The 22488-nt window shown below is 36.1% G+C and overlaps 1 protein-coding gene across 1 annotated transcript in view; it reads right to left on the bottom strand.

Moving 5' to 3' along the window:
• The window catches only part of ADGRL2 (adhesion G protein-coupled receptor L2), a 124965-nt gene that overhangs the window by 4245 nt on the left and 98232 nt on the right, over positions 1–22488 (bottom strand). Inside the window, exons 13-22 of the mRNA XM_026077908.1 lie at positions 21609–21782; positions 20393–20602; positions 19096–19316; positions 17732–17798; positions 9045–9136; positions 8143–8187; positions 7828–7854; positions 6990–7158; positions 3128–3256; positions 2610–2706 (exon numbers count right to left, since the gene is read on the bottom strand). Coding sequence (XP_025933693.1) covers positions 2610–2706; positions 3128–3256; positions 6990–7158; positions 7828–7854; positions 8143–8187; positions 9045–9136; positions 17732–17798; positions 19096–19316; positions 20393–20602; positions 21609–21782 — 1231 coding nt within the window. The remainder of the gene's footprint in view (positions 1–2609; positions 2707–3127; positions 3257–6989; positions 7159–7827; positions 7855–8142; positions 8188–9044; positions 9137–17731; positions 17799–19095; positions 19317–20392; positions 20603–21608; positions 21783–22488) is intronic.

The raw sequence follows: 22488 nt of genomic DNA, 5'->3' as shown, positions 1-22488 counted from the left end.
TCATATAGAACTTGTCAAATGTAATTCAGCTGAAAATTTCTGAATGTATTTGAGCTATGTATTTGAAATGGGAGTAGGAATATACAGTTAAATTTCAGTAATTCACAGGTGCTGTCCAAATCCCCCAAGTGAACATCTGTTAAGACTGACATTTACTAACGTATACAAAATCACTGTTACACAAGAATAGCAATTAAATATGTAGAGATCAAGGTGCTATATAAAGCTATTAGAACTTAAAAATGGCACATTTCTGTCCAGAACTGAGAGAACTGAATTTCTTAAATTTAAGGATATTGAAAATTCCCTTACGAAAGGATCAGAGTTGTTATTCACTTTATTAAAAACACACAGATAGTGGAAGGGAATCGCTGTTTTCAAACAGACAGTGGATGACAAACTGCAAGAAGCATATCTTAGTATATGCAAAAGTATGCATGCTGGGGGGAAAGCAAAATATTTGCTCTAAGAAATCAGAGCATTCATATTTTCTCTCGGGACATTCATGCTGCAAATCTATCTGCCAGATTTTAAACCAGAATTCCTTGAATGACAAATCTTCTAACAATCAGTTTACAAACACTGTAAGATGAAGCAAAATATTACATGAATGAACAGATTTTTAAAAATCAATTTTACATATTAGTGCAACATTTACATGACTCAGAGTAATTATTAAAAATCAGCATTTGGGGGAAATTGTTAAAAATCAGTTAATCTGTGATTTCTAGTTACTAAAAGAAAAATGAGCTGGAATAATGACAGAAAAATCACAAAAAACATTGTAACTTAAAACATATTTTAAGCATCTCCTTAAGGTAAAATTCTACTCCCTTTTCTATTGCACTGCACAGCAGTACATCAGGATCAGTGTATCACAGGCCCAAGGACAACTAAAGAGCCAGCTATATTTATTAGGATTATGAAGCAATGGCAAAGGTAATATATATTCTAAATAGTAATGGTTTTGTACTACCACAGATATTTGGAAGTGGCAAGTAGCAAAAAATTCTGAAATTCAGAGAATTATTTTACTGCCTGATTATGCTAATCTTATTTGACAGTTTAATTCAGTCAACAATTAAAAGGTTTTATCGTAGCCTTTTCCAGTCTACTTATTACTAGAAATACTAACTGAAATATATGTTGCTTCTTTTTGTTTACTATGTTTAATTTTACCTTGAATAATATTACCTGTAATTTATGGCAAGAGGATTTTTTTTTATTCTATCCAATACTTTTTGCCACCTCTAAAAGCTTGAATTTTATTTTAAAGGAAAAATGACATTTGCTGTTCATTGCTAAATTATCCTCAGAAGTATGTTTTATTGAGATAGTGATAATATTATAATTGAATAATAATGCTACTAATTTTTCTAGTTGTGGCAGAACATCTCCAATGACTTGGGACTGGAGCTCTGAAGCAGGAAGAAGCTCTGTCCCACAGCCATCAAACCGGGGTGCAATCCCAGATTGTTTTCTATAGCTTATTCAGAGGATTTTACTTAGGCACTGGAAGGAAAGGTACTTCTTGTTTAGGCATGAAAAAAATACATTTTTCACTTAGGAGAAATTAGTTGATTTTGATTTTGCCAGAGGATCATAAAAGACTGAGATGGGAGAGCAGTGAGACATACAGGCCTCATCCACTTTTAATATGCCAAATAGCAAAAGCAGAACCTTGCTTTTTGAATTTTTTTCTTTTGTAAAATACTACACTTTATACTCTCATAATAAATGTGAGTCAAATACACGTCCCTACTACTGAATTTTGAAACAACAAGGAAAGAAAGTTTGCCACTTATGGTTCATGAGGGTTTTACAGCAGCCCTGACAGTGGTGAATTTGCTGTTGGGAACTTTTTCAGTTGAGCAGGAACTGCCTGGAACGAGATCAAGCCTACGTTTTCTTCTCTCAGGGATGTGGGTGTGCACTCGGCTCGCACACAGCAGTCTTCCCTCCATTACTAGCTCAAACCGCCTTAAAAAAATAGAGGGCAAGGAAGAAATAAAGGGACATTCTGTCTCAGTTAATACCCTTATCTTCTAACTGGACATGAGAATGAGGTTAGGGATTTCAGAAGTGTGTTCAAGCTAAGAAATTGGGAGTTTTGGCTTTGCTGGGCCTGAAAATCTAAATTCTATCCCATGTGACAGACACAATGCTCTTTGTCATAAAAAGATAAATGCTTTACAGACATCTTTTGCATAGAAATGATATCAATTAGATTTCACTGGGAAAATTTCTGCACCTAGGAATCATACTCAAATATGCATTAAAATGTTACTGCACTCATATTTCTGTTTCAGATTTAACCTATAAAGGTTAGGAAAGATTTAAAATTATGATCTTGCTTTTAAGTTAAATTATTGATGAAGCTTATTTAAATACATTTCCACAAATGGAGAAATTCGACTTCTATAGCAGGGGCCCAGTTGAGGGAGCAAGGTTTTAAAATATGCTGGTGGGTGACTTTAAAACTCTGCTTTTAGAGATCATTTGTTCCAGAATTTTTTTCAACACATTCTTTTCAATTCTTCTGTGTTAAATGGTATAAAATCTGTATAAAATCTAAGTCTTCTAAAACTGAAATGTTCCCAGTGACTGACCTTGATTAAGTGTTGAAGTGCTGTTGATGTCACCTGAGATAAAAGAAGATTCAGATTGTTTTCTCACAGTGTCATTCCACATCCTCCTTATACGACTCTGTTAACACAAACCAACGAGACAAAAGCATAATAAGTTACAAAAAGATTTTTTTCTTATGTGCTATTATGTAGAATATTCATATTTATTTTGGCCTAAAGTAAGCCATTCTTCTAGCATTATAGTGGAACTCTCTCTTCTGTTATTAAAAGTCTAATTTATTAAATTTCATTTATATGAAACATGATGGTATAAACCCTCCTAATAAACCAGTCCCTAATTACAAGAAAAATAAGGTGTTTTCATTAGAAAAAAATAAAAGGAAATGTTTAAAAAGAAATCAACTCTAGTATGCAGAAGTATGTATTTGCCATCTAGATGATTATAATGAGAAGACAATTAGCGCATCTGATTGGAACACATCTCAGTAGACTTTTTATAAATAAAGTTAATTAAAAGATGCTGTCAAAATCTTTGTTACCTGAGTGCCAGAGGAATAGCGAGCACTAGTTCTTGTTGTTGATGCCTTCACTGAACTGTGGGGACTCTCCGTTGGTAGCCCACCACAGCAGTAGGAATGTCGGAAGCATTTGCCATATTCCTTACGTACCTGCAGAAAAGAAACAGAAACACTTAGTACAAAAAATAGTATCAAATATCTTCATTGGCAAAAAGAAATGAACCTTGAATCCAAACAATTCAAATATTTTTCAAGCAAATAGGTCATTCTTGTCTATTGAAATGCTGGCTATTAACAAAATCAGATAATTCTCCCTAGTTAGTGGCACTGTTATCACGGGCTATCCAGGATTTTTGAACAAATTATTTCCAAAGGATACACACATTTAAACACACTTCAATTAGATGTGCCTGAATAATTGTCACTGAGTTATTTAGGAGATTATTTTTATTGTGTCTTCACATTGGTGTAGTTAAATTTACCCGAATTGAGTACTGTTTGAAAATAGTCCTCTTTAGCTTTTGGTGCAGCAACCATAGAAGGCCTATCTTCCCATCCTTGCATGCAAGAAAGGTTGATGTTATTAGCATTTGCACTTCTTGTTACTGCCCATTTAAGTTATCACCTTCCAAGAAAGTATGCCAATGAATGGACTCTCTAAGCTATAAACACATTTTCATATAAAGCTACTCTGTGCAGCTCAAACGTCGGCTAGTTCCTGTAGTCACACCTGCTTCAGGTTTGCCCAAAACTCCCAAATAAAATTGCCCACCTCTACGCAGAGCACCAGCTATGCTGGTGGAAGCACTGTCAGTGTTGCAGAGTCAAAATCTGAACTGTAATATCTGGGCAATGACATATCTTTCACTTTTAGGACCAAAAAAACCCACCCTCATTACTGTCTATGCTCGCTGAATTTAGAAGCTTGAACACACTTATATATGAGAGATTTCTGTTTGATAAAAGAGGAACAAAACAAAACTAAGCAATGATTTTAGGATTTGGCCTACATTTATTCAGCTTCTGTTTCCAGAAAACTACTGGAAACTTCATTAACTATGTTTCAACCCTTGTCATACAAGTCATCAGGATTAGTTTACAGGACACTTAATTCCCTCAAATTTGATGACTGCTACACTGACTACTATTTTCAAATAACGTAAGACTGCATACACATCCTGGCAGCATGACAGATCAGTGAAAAGAAACAACAGATAAAATTTGCAAAGATGCATAAGTCTAAATTCATAAATCTTTTAGGTGCTTGGGAATCTAAGTGCCTCTTCTTCAGACTTCTAAATTTCTGTGAAAAAATGAGAATTAGGCTAACTGTAAATTTTGCCTGGCCTATGAATACAGGGGACAAAAGAAAGTTATGTGTTAAACAAGGGGAAAGGGGAAAAAATCAAAATAGTGTGGGTTTTCATGTCATGCGCTGCTTTCAATAGTCCAAGAATTTTAATCACAGAATACACAGGATGAAGTTTTTATAAAATAGAAGGTAGATGAAAATTTGAATAGCTAGTGCCTTAATTTCAATCTAGAGATAGCATTTTATCATATTATAAAGGCATACTGTATGTATTTCAAGTACATATTTTTAATCTATACCAACATAAAATACACATAAAAAATGAAAACAGAAATGGACACATATAGAATTATAATCTTTAACTTTGTATTCTGAAGAATATAAATCCACGTATATCATCACTAGATGGTATAACACCTAAGAAAATACATTCCTGAACATTAATGGATATTAAATGCTCTGAAACACTATATAATAGAGACAATAGCAATCAAAACTGTATTTTCACCCAAATACCACCCTCCAGGGCTGGTTTTGCCTAATGCCTATATTGCTGTGAATGTACATTATCTGTCAGTACTGCGCATTCCACTGTCATTATTTCTAAATTATAGCTTGTTGGAAACTGATGGAAGCAACAGCACTATCATCTTGTCAGAACTGGAAACATAATAGTTTTCACTTTCACAAATCTATTTCTCTGTTCAATTTAGTGACCAACTAGTAATAACAGAATAAAAAGACTACATTAGCTAYGCAGACAGAGGATAGGATGATATCTAGTGAAAGGCACTGAAACTTAGAAATCTTAAATGGCAGCTTTAACATTCTTTCAGGTATAAATCTTATTGCTGTAGGTTATGCTTTTCACACTTGACTGGTATTTTAATATTACTTTTTGCTGACTTCACTTAATATTTGAAAACAATGCACAACTGTAAAAGGAAATAAAAAAAGAAACTGTTTTTGGTTTTCAAGCCCAGTACAAGTGGTAAAAAGGGCAACATTATACGAAACCCTAATCTAGAAAATATTTGCATTTTGAGAATGTTTGCATTTTCTTCCCCCTCTTCTTTTCTTACACTCAATCTCCTCTCTAAGTGTGCTTTTGTTCTCTAAAAATGAAAGGAGTGCCATGTTCAGCTTGATAAAATTCTATCTTCCAGATCTTTTCCTGAAATATGTATGAATGCCATTGTCTACACCAAATTTATAGACACTGATACTGTTAGAGCTGGTACAGTTCAGAACATGCAAGAATATGATTTTGCACTTACATAGCAACCCTTTATCCTGTGGTCTCAAACCACGTTATAAATATCAGTTAATTATGTCTCTGGTGAGCTAATTATAATGGGAGTTAATAATTGCTAGGTCTCCAGCCTAACACTGGTAAAAATGTTTAGAAAATAAATATTGCAAATTGGGTATTTCCAAATTGGGGATTTTTTGCATTTTTTTCTTAAGGTTTTCCGTGGAGTTTTTTGACATTTACCCTTCCTCTCTCCTCTCAATTCTTGTTTGCTTTCATTTGCCATGCCTTCTAACGCAGACTATGAGCTTTTTTTCTTTTATCCTTCACTAAAACACCTCTAAAGTATTCATGGAAGAAGTCTCCATTCTCAGTCTGTGAAAGAGAAGGGTGCGAGAAATCCTGAGAGAATTCCCTCCTGCTGTGACTTTCACTTCCTTCTTCTCTGTTTGTCCCTCTTGTCCCTACAAAACTTCCCTTCTCTGCAGCAGATCTGCTCCTTCTGGACCCCGTTGCTCCCACCAGGCGAAGGGGAGCAGAGCGCATCCCCCTAACCAGCACCGTGGGCAAGGCTGCATTTCCTCCTTCCAGGGGCTCCCGGTTTCCCCAATTTAGAGAARGTAGCTGTGGGATGCCTGGGTGAGGCAAACTTGAAAAAAGCAGAAACACTGGCATCTTGGGAGAACTCTCCCCATTAGCAGCTGCTTAGCACTAATGACTTCTTTTTTCTAAGGTGTGTTGAAGTTCTTAATGAAATTAATTTTTAGATCTCTCTTAATTTGGTAATGAACAAGCTCTCTATCACAATCCCTGCCTATCACCCTTAGGTGATGTGGCAGCTTAATGGGATCTCAAGAGAGGCCCTCTACCGTGATCTGAAAAGAGAGAGAGTTTCTAGGCTGAGATGCAGTGATGTTGTAAATGATGCTTTGTTTGCAGCACTGCAATGCAGGCGGGATTTGTTTTGTGAGCGCGTAAAGGACTTTTGGCTATAAATCCAAAATCACATATACTGCATTACCAGTGTTAAGCAGTACATTTTCTATAACAAGTTTCTTCCCCAAACTGCAAAACTTTTAAGCAAATGTCAAGCCCAGACACGAAATTCTACATCCAATTTGAACCCGCCCAGGCCACAGAGCAGTTAAATGACTTCCACAAGCAGACAGCAAAAATTGTTTTAGAATCCTAGTCCCTTCCTCAAGCTACTTTAAAATACTCCTTTTCTTGAAAATGGCATTTTTTTTCTATTTTTGAAGAAATGTATGTGGCTATTTTGAGGGGTTAGGGAGCACGTGTATATGTTTTCAGTAACTTACTTTCTTTTGTAGGGCACAATGAAAGATGAAAATAAACATTCCTTGGAAAGCATTAAATACTGTGAAGAGATACGTCATCACAACAGTCCCCTCATTGATAAACAGCAGGCCAAATGACCATGTTAGGCCAAGAAGACACAGGAGAGCAAATGCACCCAGGACCCAGGATCTGTAAAAGAAAATTAATTTTAGTAACATTACTTACAAAAATGCATGTCACCAAATCCAATATTAACATTTCAGTTCCTGCAGTTGACTTTTACTAGGTTCACATTCAAATGTAAAAATTTCTTGGCTTTAACCTTTTATCTACTAAAGAAAGAACAATTCCATTTGGTACTTTTAGTCTCCAGTGAAAACAGCAAGAGTAGATATGACCTTTTTCTTTCTCAAGAACTGCACGGGATGTCAAAACTATTTTGAAACGCAGAAGTATAGCACAAGCCCCAGCTACTCCATTGCTTTATCTGCTTTTGTAAAAGAGATTGATAAATCTGGCTTAACCACTAATCACACCATAGATTTTAAGCAGTGGTGCTGCCATATAACACCAAATAATGTAATACAAATGCACAAAGGTTAAACAGCAGATTAAAAGCCTAGAGCCCAAATCTTTAATGCTCTGATAAACTCAGCTAAACTGAAGCTAGATGATCYAACTTCCGCATGAAGAAACCCTGCTGAAATGTGACAAAAATATGGATATTGCTCTAAAGAATAAAGTCTAAAAAAGATTCCATCATGAATAGTTTAAGGAAAAGGAATTGTAGAGAACGGCACAGGATGAAAGGGAAAGGGAATTTAGTCAGTGAATTCCACATCTAACTAATGATCTTACTTGATAAATGGCTTATTATCTTCATAGCTAGAAAGCATCATAAGCAGAAAAGAGAAACAAAATTATTAGACAGAATTGAAACAGAAATTAATAAGAGCATTTTTAATTGTCTATAAAAATTAGTCAAAGTTAGGAAATTCAAAATGCAGAGGCAAGCAATTTAAAATTATAAAGGCATATAATATTTAAAAATACTTTAGCAAATCAGATATCTCAAAACTAGTTAATTAAAATTAAGGGCAATCCACAATATTGACCGAGTTTGTAAAGTTAAAAATCATGCTAGAAGTTTGTTAATGTAGGGTTCTATCTTACCCAGGTAAGTCCGTATTATAGTAGCCATCACAAACACGGTAATTACTGGTGTGGATGAGAAGACAGAAAGAGGAAAAGGAAGAAAAGAGAGAGATGCTAAAGATTAGCTCTCTCTCTCTCATCATGCAACATGCAGTGAAGCTGCTACTGACCTATCTATAACATCTAGTTCACAATGCYAGCCTTACTGGAAGTCTCCCTTTGCCATTTCAGCGTTCAAAGTATATCTGTAAGACCCTTTCACATCCAACCCGTAGAGATCTAAAGTTGCACCATCCCTTCAGTGTTGATAACAAAAACCTTCAGCACAACATAAAGCTAAATACAATACACTAAAAGACTAGCTAAAGAAGCAAGAGCTGTCAAAGTCTTTTTAATTACATAACACTTGTCTTATTCTGCAAAAGGGATACTGCAGTACAGCACCAAGACAAAGTAAACATTTGTTAAATTAACACAAAAACAGCAGATAATCTTCAAGTTAACAATAATAATAGAGTCAATTCTCTTGGGAGAACAGGATTACGAGTAGAAACTGCTCAGAATCGCTAAATCAAAAAGTCATTTAACAAAACAAACTTAATATAATCATCTCAGCCATGCAAACAGGAACATCATTTTTGAACTGCATTTTAAATGCAAATGAAATTACTACAGTGCTGTGGCATTTCCGTGAAACAGTTTCTTGGCACTAGTTCCAGGCTGAAATTATCTAATTTTGACCAATGTTTGTGACATTGTGGCAACAATGTGACGAAAGCAGGATTGGTTCTGTTTGCTCCTAATTGACATCTGCAGTTGCTGGGAGACAAAGGCATGTGTTCCTAATGGAGAGTAGCTTTCAATCAGTTCAGCAATCAGAAAATAATCATAGTTCTCATACTTGAACACAAAGCACTTACTTAATGTTTTCCAACCTGCTAGAGTCTGGTTTCAAAGTGTTTGAGTGCTTCACCATTTTGCACAATGTGATCACCAAGAAGATAAGATTCAGCTGTCAAAACAGATAAGAACGAAATTAAACTACTGCAAGTAATAGGTTGAATAATGATGATGTTACAGACTAAACAAAAACCCACAGTTTATTTTCAAATATGTAGTGAAACTGGGTAACTTTTATCAGTCAGTTTGTAAGTGGTGATTGCAAATACAGGTGAGGGGCAAAAATGTTAAAAATCCTTGTTTTACTTAATTTTCCTAAACTGACTATATTATGCTGAAGCAGCCATATTTTGCTTGTGTCCAACACTTGCCACCATCACTCTGGCTCTGCTTTCTGCATGTTGCTCTCAGTTGCTCTCAACCCCTGTTCACCTCTGCCTATCCGTTCTGGTCCTGTTCCCCATCTCACTGGCTTTTTCCAAGGGCTACAGTTACCCTTAACGTTTAGCTGCCTTTGTATCATCCTATGCTTCTGGAATGTTTTTCTCCTTTGCTGGTTTCCTCCCTTTCTTTTTTTAATTCCCCTTGGTTCCCACAAATTCCGTCTTGAAACATCTGAAAAATCTTGAAAACCTGGTCTTGAAAATAGCTTAAATGTAACCATAGAAAAATAAAATAAAAGGGAAAGAAAAGAAACACAAAGATGTAGCAAATGCATCAAACTTAACAGCGGCATACATATATGCTCTGGGTGCACCCTCTTACTGCCTCCATTCCTTTTGTAGTCTGGATTTTACTGCAGTGAGACTGCATGCCATTTGAAGKAAAGGACTATGCCATCTTATTCTTGTTGTGTCATTCATACAGATAACCCAGGGGAAAATACTGAAAGGTAATTTTTTATAGTTTTCATATTGTGAAACAGAATCACAGATAGCAATGATATTAGGTGCCTTTCTCCCATTGATTTCAAAGCACGTGAAGAACATAGGTAAGCCAAACGTAAAGATGACTGCACAATATGCTTGAAAAGATGTGTACGGTTCATTGGAATAATTAGTGTGTGCTCTCTTATATCATGGAAACAACTCAAATATAATTATATAGTTGAAAATGCTAAGAGCTATGAGAGCTGTGCCCATTCATGGAGAAGAGATCCATCCTTATCCACTGGTACAGTGGTCCACAAGAAAACCCTAAACTTAACTAACAGAAGCTGGGAGAATATGCTGGGAGAAAATCCTTATAATATACATATTAGATAGATAAGGATTATAATCCATTCTTATAATCTTCCCGACATATCTGAAATCTATTACTGAAGAATGATCAAGCCCGTCTCCTATTTTGGGGAGCCTGTGGTTTGAGACAGCATCGAACTCCTCAGATCTTCTGTAACACTGGGGATACTAGTTCATACTAGAGATGTTCCTAGAGCTGTATCACAATGGTCAGAAATATCACTCAAAACCCAATAAAGATAAGGTTGTAACAACTTAAAAAAGAGGAGTGCTTTGAAGGCTCTGATGATAGACTGTTAACAAAGAAGACATATACTAGAGAAATAATTCCTACAGCTAAGGGCAACAAACTTATCACTGCTGCTGCTGTCTCAAAATCGAGATGGATATTATGTACCATAATGCAGTTCTTAACACCACATCAGAGTTGGTCAGCTTTTTGAGCTCAGAAGCGAAATATTTTTACAATTGTACCTTGCGATTAATGTAAAAGGTGTGTACAATATAAATAAAAATAAGCTTTTAGAATTCTCCTCTGTGTGTGTTTTAAGAACTGATAGAAAATACTTCACCTTTAAGTGTAAATATAGGCATGGCATAGGTAAGCAAATTTTCATTGCTGCAAAATGTGACAGATGTGTCATATCTTGTGACCCTGCTGATTAGCTTTTATGATCCTTATGGGTAATGACCAAGCAGTTGAGAAATACTTCATTATATCATTGTGATCATTTTGTTCCTCTTATTGAGGTTTCCACTGTACTGTGTAAGGTATGTAGGTGAGAAAACAAGTTGCTTCTCTCTGTCCTTTGCATCGGAACAGGACTTGGGTTCTGCATATGATCTGGCTCCCAGTTCTATGCCTTTTCATGCAAAGATTTTGTTCTTCTATGCTTATAAATGTTTCTTGTGCATTGTGACAGCTGACATAGTCTGAACAACTTCAGCTCACCTGAAAAATGCAGCTTTGATTTACTTTTTGTGGAAACAAACAGGGTAAGAGCTAAGAGACATGCCCCATGCCAATCTCAACATGTAAATCAACTTTGGCTGCAACCTACGTAACTGGGAGTGCACAATCCAAATCAGAATACTATTTACAGCACAGCTGGAAGCTAATCCTTGCTTAAGTAGCTACCCTAGAGTATCCTGTATTGTACCAGCAACATCATTCTTTGATCAAAAACTTATAGGCATGGCTTAGCCCATAAAGGACTGCCTTACAAAAGGAGAGGGTTTTATCCTCCAATTTCTTGTACAATTGAAGGGCTGGCTTGATATATAAGAAACAAAAGCTTGTTTCCTTCAGTGACATGCAAGGAGACGTGGCCCTGCCCTAGAGCCTGAGCCAAGCTCCAGCATATTCAGAAGGTTTTATGTAAATACTCTGCTCTCTCTGCATGTTTGTCCTTGTTGGATTAGGGAATAACTGTACATAACAGATTCTTAATAGACACTTTAATTCTAATTTAGGAAACAGAACACCAAAGCAGACCACTGAAATAATAATGCTGTATCATGGTAGCAGAAGAAGACCTTCTAAGAAAAGAAAAACAAAAACAAAAGCAAATTATTGTACTTTGAAGGCAAAGTAACTATGACAACAGAACATATGATGCTTGTTTCTCCATCACTGCGAAATACTGCATAGTTTTCAGTTTCAGCAGTCAAAGACCATCGTTTGCCACTCGTTCAAACACACCGGCATCTCTGTTAAACACTGTGTCATTATCAAAAGCCTATTCTGCCTGCTTACAAAAACTGTAACCAAACCTTTCTGCAGATGCATTCACTTTTGGCTTCCGCACTGCTCTTCCTCTAGAAATTGATTGTTTTGGAGGAACCCATGAGCTAAAGACTTTTGGGCATCCTGCCATTTTATTACACAAGACACTAAGCAGTGAGGGAAGGGAACTTGTTGGAGAATAATTACTTTTAGAAGAAAAGGCTAAATTATTTTCTCAGTGAGAAATATGTGTGGGGAGAAGTCTGTACAGGAAGGAAACATCCTTAGTATTTTTGCATTCATGTGCATTAACTCTGTAAATGGAAAAACTTTTTCACCACAAGGACTGCCAAACAGTGAAGCAGGTTGCCCAGAGAGGCTGCGCAGTCTCCATCCTTAGAAGTTTCCAAGACCCATCTGGATAAAGCCCTGAGCAACCTGGTCTGAGCAGGAGGTTGGACTAGAGACCTCCTGAAATCCCTTCCAGATTATTTTGTGATTCTGCGATGACTGAACTGTTACTAATCCAAGGAAATTAATCTGCAGGTATTTGCCAACATTGATGGACCTCCTGAGTAGGACACCTTTCTTTGTTCAGTACAAACGCACAAGAGTCAATGGCACCAAAGTCACATAAAGGTCCAGGTGAATGGCAAGATGGGCTTCCAGAAGCAACCTGGGAGGAAATAAATGGGCCTCTGACAACAAACTAGTCTAACCAAACACAGTGCCTTCTGCTTCCCCAGGAGTATCACAATGCCCAGAGCTTTTCACATGCCCAAAGAAGGCCCAATGGCATGAGCAATACAGCTAATAGGGTGACTCAAAGAGCCATGCTGAATTTTAGCAGTCTTGTTTTCAAAAAAGCACAGGATAAACTACAACTTTTGAGTTTTGATTTCCTGCTACTCTGAAAATATAGCTCTCAAAGGAAGTCCACTTGCTGCCCCAACAATTTTGTATCTTTTTTGTAAGAAATAGTAAATACCATAATCTAATCTCAAATGCAAATCTTGTTTCTCTCCTTCCCCATCATTATGCCTGGCTCTTAGGGCTCAGATACGGTGCTGGAAGCTTACGCATTGCCTACAGCTCCTCCACTCTACTTGCCATATGCTGGCCGCTGGAAGAGCCCTGTTAGATGGGCACAACTGCACAGGGCATATTTCCCCCTTCTCGGTGGTCTTATGATTTTCTCACCCCATCATATAAGATAACGGACTAGTGACAGGCTAGTCCTCATCCTGACCTGGGCTGCATCTATCCCAGATGAACCGAAATCTGCATCTGAACATCACTGGCTACTTCAGTGCTAAATAGACTATACAAATGCACCCTGTAAACACACATAATGGCTGCGGCATATACATTGCAAACAGTCCTGGAGCCCTAATCTTGGTAAAGTCAGTAAAACCTTATTCATGCTTCCCTTCTGAAAATCAAGCCAGCCCTCTTCAGAAGTGTAAAAATAGTAATTTAGGAGTCAGTCAGGCACCACATTAGGATTTGACCATTCTGCTGTGATGCTGAGAGTGACAGAACACACAGCTACAGCAGCTGGAGCTGTAATGTGCAAGCACTTTAAAACATGAGCTGGTAAGAATAATCAAAAACTTGGATGATAGTATTTCATAAATGTCTATACTAGTTTCTTGCTCTAATTTCTAAAATACGTTAACCACTATGAGAGACAAGATACTGGATTACATAGAGAACCAGTTTAATCTATGCTCTAATTTTAGAAATATATGTAAAAGTAAAAAAAAAAAAAAAAATTATAGCACTTTTAAAAATATCAGTTCCTACATATCTCTTCAAATGACAAGTATAATTGGATAGAACTGAGGGAAAGAAAGACAGTTAGGTACATATTAAAAGAATTAAAATGTCACTACTTTAAAATATAAAATTTGAAGAATTTTTATGGTAGTAATCGAGTTCACCACGCTGGAAGCTGATGCTTATTTCATATCCAACATGCACAATGCCATTTCTGGTCTGGAAAACCAGCAGGTACTGGACATGAAACATGGTACAGGATGGAATTTTGTCCCTCTGGCAGCTGCAGCCAATAAAATTTTGGTGGAGGGAATGTCTTCAAGTCAATTAACTTTAAAAAAAAAGTGGATGTGATAACCTGCACAGAAGACTAATGGACTGGAATTAGTCCCAGGTAAAATGGATTAGTGGCCAGATAAAGCTAGATTTTGCAATAATTATGACAAATTTTCCCCTATGAGCAATAGATAAATACCATTTATCAGGTGTCTACTATAAAAAGATACTTTTATGTTATTTGTATGCATAAGCTATTTATATATGTCTATTTTTATATGTGAAGCTAGATATGTGTGCATATGTGTATGTATACATCCACTGACTTTGGTGAAGTAACACCTCAGTCTGGGTGAAAAAGAAAACTATCTTTCCTATGTCAATGAAACAGAACATTCCAGGAATTTTTGTTTAAATGACCTTTGCTAGCCTAACACATTGGCTCCATCTGTGAGGAACCAACTCCAGCTGTTTTGGCTGAACAAAGAGCAAACCAACTTCCCCCATTTCTTGGATATGAATGAACATGGATCTACACAGAAGTCAAAATATTCAGGTTTTTCTGACCACAGATTACAGGAGTGTCCTGTTTGTTTTATAGCCATCAACCTGCTCAGTTGAATCACGTCCGCCTGAGCTTAGCAGCTTAAAATTCATTGCACACAGCCTGCAGTGCTGACATGGATATGATAAGACAGAAGAACAGAAACACCACTCTGAAGTAACCTAGCTGAACTGCACATGTTCTGACCCTTTTTGAACTCCCCGGAGCTTTTGTTACCTGGCAAATGCAGCTCTAAAACTGCTCTTGTATCTCCAGATCTTTGCTCTTAGCCATGCAGAAGCCTATTTCTCCCTGGGACTGGCAGCGAGAGAGGTGCTCTCTGAAGAAGGCTTCTAAATGAGTGCGCAAGCTGAACTCTTACTGAACTGAATTAATTATTAAAGATGCAGATGGAGCTGTCCAAATGATAAGAACAGCTCCTGATGTGTCATGATCCAAGCTTTCATTAAACCATTTCAGGCATACTAATGGTTTCCCACCGCTCATTACTTACATGCTCTTTTCGCATAGATATAATAACCCTGGTGCCCAAAGGCATGACAGGCTATAGAAATAGTGAAGTTGAAAGTTCCTCAGAAGACAGTCTTCCTTCATGCTTTCCCCTCCTCACCTCCCACCCTCATCCTGTGCAAAACTGTATACAGACATGAGTGCAAACAGCTATAAACTTGGAGAAATTTCATAAATTAAAGTAGTAAGCAATATTGTCAGAAAAGACTTTGTATATATTTTAACAGTACCGTTAAAATGAGAAGCAGAAGAATGATTTGATCAACATGTTAAAAGGTTTACTAAGGTGAAATTCTTACATGCTACTGATGCAAAGGATGCTACACTACAAACATGGCTCTTCTCTGGTTACACTGCACACAACATATTATTTTTCAGCCATTACACTCCTCACACTTCTTCCTGCACTCTCTCTTGCTTTCTCAGTTGGGACGATTAGAGGGCAAAGCAATTGCTAGAGAAGAATTACTCCCAGGAACTGTGCTGTGATTGCTACCTGCTGTTTCATATTTTTGAAGTTGGGAATACTGCTCCCAAAAGCCTTTTGCGTCTCAGCCTAAATGATTTACTGGAGGATAATAATGTCATGGCCAGTAAATAATAGTGAACTATGTCTGTACATGGTCAATATGATTAAATGTCCTTCACCTCTATTCTCACTCTGACCTGGTTGTGAGGAAGTGAAAAAGCCATCAGCAATGCCCAAAGCTTCCTGTATTAAACATTATTTTAAAGCAAGAGAGAGAAATAGAGGTGACTTAGCAAAATACTCACAGTAACAATAAAAAAGCCAGACACAAAAAGCAAAATTATCACCACACAAGCAGACTTGAGGTGAGTAACGCAACTATTGTGACCTCGAACTTGGAACAATTTTCTAGCAATGATTACAACAACTGACAGAAACAGCTTTATGTGCTGAAAAATATCACCTATCATATTGAAAATATTAAGTATATCTTTTGATTGTAATTGTAGGTTTAATTAAAAAAAACCCTTCACTCTTAGACTTGAATTAATTGCAAATATATTTAGAATAAACTCTGTATAACTCTGATGGTCTAGACATGTATCTTGCAAAGACTATAATCTTTCTAATTCAATAGATACACACGTAAGTTTTGGCACCTAAACCTATTTCTTTGAAAACATGCCTACAAATTGAAACAATTGCTACACTGCACAACTATCTTTTCTTAAGTAACTATTTAAGGGTTAAAAACAGTTCTTCATATAAACAGAGTAAAACTGACACTGATAAACTTATTTTAAACAAACACACAGATAAGCTTATTTCATTATCTGAAGATACCAGGAGGGAATAAATTACCTATGAAAGATTGGTCACATACTTCTATAGAAATTTCCAGAATCATATAGTATCAGTTTATTTTTACACGGAGAAGTAATGTAAATTATAACCTACAAAATATGTGTTTAAATAGCAAGTCTGGCATGTACATCTATAAAAGTCAGAAATTTTAGAATTATGCCTGACAGTTGTTCTTAAGGCTGAAAAAAATAGTAATGACAAAATGCAATTTCTGAATTTGGAGAAAGGGGGTTGAACTTAACTTCTGTTGCTTTTCACAAACGTACTGTTGTGTAAAGGCAAGGGTACGGGTAATTCCTTAAACTTTCAAAAGCATAAAAATAAATGCATCCTTCCAAACTATCAGAAGTTAGAAAAAAGATCTCTGTGTATCCAGGTTATGTCCCTAGCACCAGCCTTCTCAAATATTTCTCAAGCACAGCCAGGCTTTAAAAATCTTGAACTAGCAGAGAAAGCTAAGTTGAACCAAAAAGCACATTTTGCATTCAGTTTCCTTCCAAATTATTTTGTTGTAGAGCGTCAGTATTATCAGTCGGAAATAACAGGGACATGTTTTTTTCCTGGGCTGACTGGAGCAATGCTGGGAGAATTGATAATGGATGTAAGAATACAACATTCAATCTTAAATGGACAATGCGGCACAGACTTGTGGGTGTATACATGGGTGCATATGTACACAACAAATTAACTCAACAGATTGGAAGAATGTGTGTAAGCTTTCTACTGATTGCACAATACTCTATTATTTATACTAAAACATATGAACTTGTATGTCTAACATACATTACAAGTAGCATAAATACATATAGAAGTAGTCACAAAAAATGTGCATATGCAAATATACATACAAGTACTGTATAAGTACACTGAAATATAAAATTTACTTAATTATCCAATGCATTTGAACACTCTTTTGAGAAGTTCCAGTATATTAGATAATTAGCAGTTAAATTTCTGGAACATGTGCAATAGTGGCTCCTTTAAAAAACCTGTTTTTAGCACTTTATTGATTTTTCATATGACTACACATGTCGATATGACCTTCAGAGTTCAAAGCATTAGGAAAAAAATGACTATGCTGAAGCACCACCACAGCTTTGACAGTTAATCATTTAGTCAGTACACCTTAAAGATTTCTAAACATTTTCATGACCATTGCTCACGCTACAAATTGTATATAAGTATTTTCATGAAATGTCCTGCAAATAAGGATTTAATCTTTTTATAACTTTGCTGTAAGGCAACCTAGAATGAAAGAAAAAAAACGAAGTTCTTACCAGAATAATAAAGGTAACAGGCCCAATGAAACTCCAGATAAAATAGTTATCTACATGGAGCCAGCAACTATGGTAGAAAAAAAGAGAATGGAAGGTGAATAATTGCATTGTGTCCTTAGTTCCATAAATGCAAAGTGCAAAAATATTTCTTAAACTAACATTTCTTTAGTAAACAATGATAAACAGTACACAGTACCACTTAATCATGGACAATTTTTCCTAACCTGCAACTCTTCTGCTGAGTCCTGTTTAATAATACTACGGATCTTGAAAATACATCATCAGGAATAGCTAACGTATAAGACGAAATAAAAACAAAACAAGCTCTTTCTCCTTTCAGTCAGAAGGTTCAGTCACAGCTATTGCCATGGATTAATGAACCTAAAATCAGTAGATACATTATTTTTCACAGGTTTTCCCTGCAATCTTCAGAATCTGCTTTTAACTTTATATCATATGCAAAGTGCTTATCCCTGAGGAACACCATACAGAAAATGTTCAGATGCCATGTTTTGCAGAAAAACAATATGGTTTAAATAAAATGCCCCAATTGGGAGTTGAACAGTAGAGAAAGAATACACATGATACCGGACCAAATGATGCGTAAACTTATTAGGACTGACTTCACTTAGTGATTCGTTTTTCGTACACCCCAGTTCCCTGCTGAATTGCTTTTATTTGTCTTTCATCAGTAGCAAAATCAAGCCGCTTTCTTGTAGTCAACAGTATCTTCCCATTCTGTAACTAATTTCATCAAAGGACAAAGTAAACAGTATTGGAAGGCAAATTCATGCCTCCAGCAACTCAAATCCTCAGAAACGTCCTCTGTCTACCTTATGTCACTTTCTATATATATCTGTATCTTTATAAATAAAAGACAGTGGCTAATTTTAATCCTGCTCTACTCGCCTGATAAAATATTATCAAAGTGAAACATACGGGTTAGAATATTGTACTGCCATAATTCAGGATGAGAGTTAGCTAGAGGGCCAGTTGAACAAAGAGATCTAATGAAGCATTAGCTTAAAACTGGGTGGTTAAGCCTGTCAGATACTTTAAGTTGAGACGAATTTTTACTTAATATCCATTTGAGGCCAAAAAGTTATTTACTTTTTCAATTTGTTTCAGGTCAATCTTTTGTGTTAAAAGAAAGACCATAATTTAGAATTGGTCTCTCTAGAGAACAAATCCTCTGAACCTAGAGAATTACAAAAGACTTGATTGTAATTTGTGCACAGCATCGCCATTCTCTTACCAGTAAAGCTTTCAGATGGTATTTTAGTCTGTCAGGGACCCTCTGACAGCTAACAGGCTTTAAAAAATTATTCACTTGAAAAACACTCAGGTCACTTGCAATTACTTACGCTTTCTCTGTTCCATAGCTCTTATAGTCAATAGCTGCTGAGACACCAACTACGGTAGCAGGGAAGAGGTAGCCAGCAACATAATAGTATTTCTTCCTAGAATATTCACTTTCAAATACTTCTACTAACATAAGATAAAGCTGCACTCCTTCTAGACACATCCAGGCAAAGGCTGCCAGGAAGAAAAAGTGTAAGAGGCCTGCAAATATCGGACATGCAATCTGCAAAGAAACAGAATGAGGAAAAAATAAACCACAAAATCTTCACATCATTACGTCTCGAATTAAATAACATACAATAGAACAGCATATATTTCTATCAGATATCCTTCACAAGTCCAGGAACATTTTCACTATCTGAAAATATGTACTAAATATTTGCAAATACTAATGTATTGACAGGAGCTGCAGAAAGTATATTCAGCTAACATGCACAGGTGAAAATATGGAAACCTAGCCTCCCCCCAACCTTTATTTATAGAGTAGACTATTCAATTTTACAAGTAATCCTTTAATTTTGAAATTGATATGGTATTAGGACTTACAGTTTAGATAATCTGAGACGTAACAGTTGGTTCTAGATGCATAATGTAATACTGCTTCTTTAAAATTACCAAGCAGCCAGCAAAATTTTTTTCTGCTTTAATATCAAATTCTGTATTTTAGAAGTTTATAATGTCATACCAGAAACCAATATAGATTTTCTCCTCTTTGGCCGAATGCTGGATGAAACTCTACCAAATTATTAAATTTCAAGTCAATCACTTCTGAATGACACAATTAATTTCAACAATACTGCCAAAAAAGTGCATGAATGTGCAGTGCAAAAAATGGGTAAATATATTAATAAGGCTCTGTGTGTACATGTGTGTGCACATGTATTTGTGTATATACATATAAAAAGAATGCCAATAGCTGTTGAGATATATATGACTATACAGAGAGAATATATATATAATGTATATCTTTTTAGTATGTCAACATTTAATTTCAGCTCCTCTTTCAGAAGTTTAAACCACCTGCTTCATTAATAGCTGGTGTTTCTCAACTGAAAATGAAACACTGCTGTAAGTGGGAAATTAAGGCCACAGTAATATTTTTGTTGAATGTAAATACTATTTATGAGCATGTCTATCTTATTTTCTCATAGCGCTAAATATCATGAGATATTTTCTCATTTTATTTTAGCCTTGCTGTGTCAGAACACTGAAAACTTGGCAGTTTGTTGTGTTTTAATTCAAATCTATTCTAAATAGTCAGTTCAGAGAACAAGATCAGGACACACACAGAAGACTTACCTTGTACTCTGTCTTATCGATGCCTATTAGGAAAATGAACTCAGCAATGAATAGGTTGATACAAAGGTTCTTGTGAATAGTATTACGATCACTTTGTAGGCCACGGAAAAAACAGAATGTGAAGATGCAGATGGCCAGGCAAACAAGAGAGATGACAATTCCCACCCAGGTGATGACAGTGAGGAGCAATTCGTGCACTCCATCTTTGTACTAGAAATAATCAAGAATGGAGAAAATTAATATGACTCTTTATGAGTATAAACAAAAATCCATTTTCACAGGTAGCATCCAGAAAAGTTACTTGCTCATTATATGAGATGGGGAAAATGTACTCCGCAATTTATCAGCCTCAGGTCAGCTTCTCAGAAGAGCAAGATTAGGGTAAGTAGAAGACCAGCAGGTCGAAGTGCGAAAGATGACTATTTTTGCCAATCAGAGAGCATTTTGACTTCTGCTACGACTGACTGTAAACTTGTTGGACAAGAACAAGTAGAGAGACATAACATTTTGAAAGTACCACTAGACTCTGATGCAAGTGAAGTGGGAGAGCTTTCACTTGGGCCTTCTTCTAAGAGTACATATTCTTTCCTACAGACCTGCAACTCCACATCGGAAAAGACGGCTAAGATTAACAATGGACACAGCAATTAGGACAAAATGCAGTATATGTTACATATCAAACTCCAGTTCTAAGATGATTCCTTCCTTCAGTTGCAACAGACTCACTCTTGTCATCTCAGTTGCTTTTTTAGTGACCTTTCAGAATACAATGGGTTTATGAAAAGCCTCATAACCTTGCAAATAGTGCATACTCTGGGCCCCTTGACATCTGGCAAGTGCTTTGACTAGACAATAAAATTTCAGAGTACAAACAGGCATTCAAAAACCCAGTAAGGTAGCTCTTTGACCTTCCTATCGTAAGGAGAGCTGGCACTTATGCTTCCAGAGAACAGCCTGCACAGGTGCCCCTACAGATAGTCTCCATCTGTAATCTGTAAAGTCTGTAGAACGGTTGTAAGGCTGGTCAGTAACTTTAAAATACGACTTGAAGAAATCTCTTGTCCTTCCTTGTCCATCTTTCATGTTATTTTGGAAATAGTGGGTAGAAGTTATAAATACTGAAGAAACATCAGAAGTTTTGGATCCTTCTAAAAAATTTAAAGTTAAATCTTAAAAGGTTTGTTTCCTGTTCATGGCTAGAAACATCATTACTTACCACAATTTCCCGATGAGCCATAAGAATTGCAAAGTTGGTTAGGTGACTGCAAGCACAGGTTGTATGAGTTCTATTCGTGTCAACCAGTTTGCAGCCTTGAGTTGACCAATATCCCATCATAGTCCTCTCTGAGTAGTTCCAGAAGGAACAATTTGCATTGAAGTAATTGTCAGGCTGGGAGATAAAAGGATAAAATAAAATGAGGATTTTACACACTAAGATGGCAATAACAATTGTTTAATATGTGTAAAGGGTAATTTAGATTAAACTTTGCATGTTTCGGACAATAAAGCTTTTCATCAGCAAAATTGTGGACTATGTTATACATGGAAGACATCTAGTTTAAAAGGGACTTTATAGTCCGAAACATTCTAAAGTGTAGTCTCAATTACTGTAGACCCATTTTTAAACAATTACAATTTCCATCTTACAATTTTATGCACTGATGGTACATTATAGCCATTTTTGTTCTCTGCAAAATTAGGACTGTGAATTTATTCTGAAGAGATTTCTCCTGTAATTGAGTATTTAAAAATATGTTCTCTTTCCTATGATTCTTACCTTTGGTCAGGCCAAAGACATGTGAACAGACATCAGGAAAAAGTTAATTCCTCAATGCCTATCTATTTTGATGAAAAACCATCAAAACAGATTTACAAAACCATGGAAAATGGGAGGAAGATCCAAACATCTTTTCTCCACGCCTATACTGATCATTTAGTTTTCCCATGTGAAACATGAAACAGAAAGGACCAACTTAAAGAGCAAAGAAATACGTGAAATAAATTATCATGCAGAAGATACATACAAATCTGAAGCATAACACACCAAAGATATCTTACTTTGTTTTTCACTGCATGAATATATTTAAACAATTTCT

This window comes from Apteryx rowi, unplaced genomic scaffold, assembly GCF_003343035.1.
Source record: "Apteryx rowi isolate R43461 unplaced genomic scaffold, aptRow1 scaffold_467, whole genome shotgun sequence".
NCBI lineage: Eukaryota > Metazoa > Chordata > Aves > Apterygiformes > Apterygidae > Apteryx > Apteryx rowi.
Note: the sequence above shows the minus strand (reverse complement) of the source record. Positions and strands in the feature narration are given on the sequence as shown.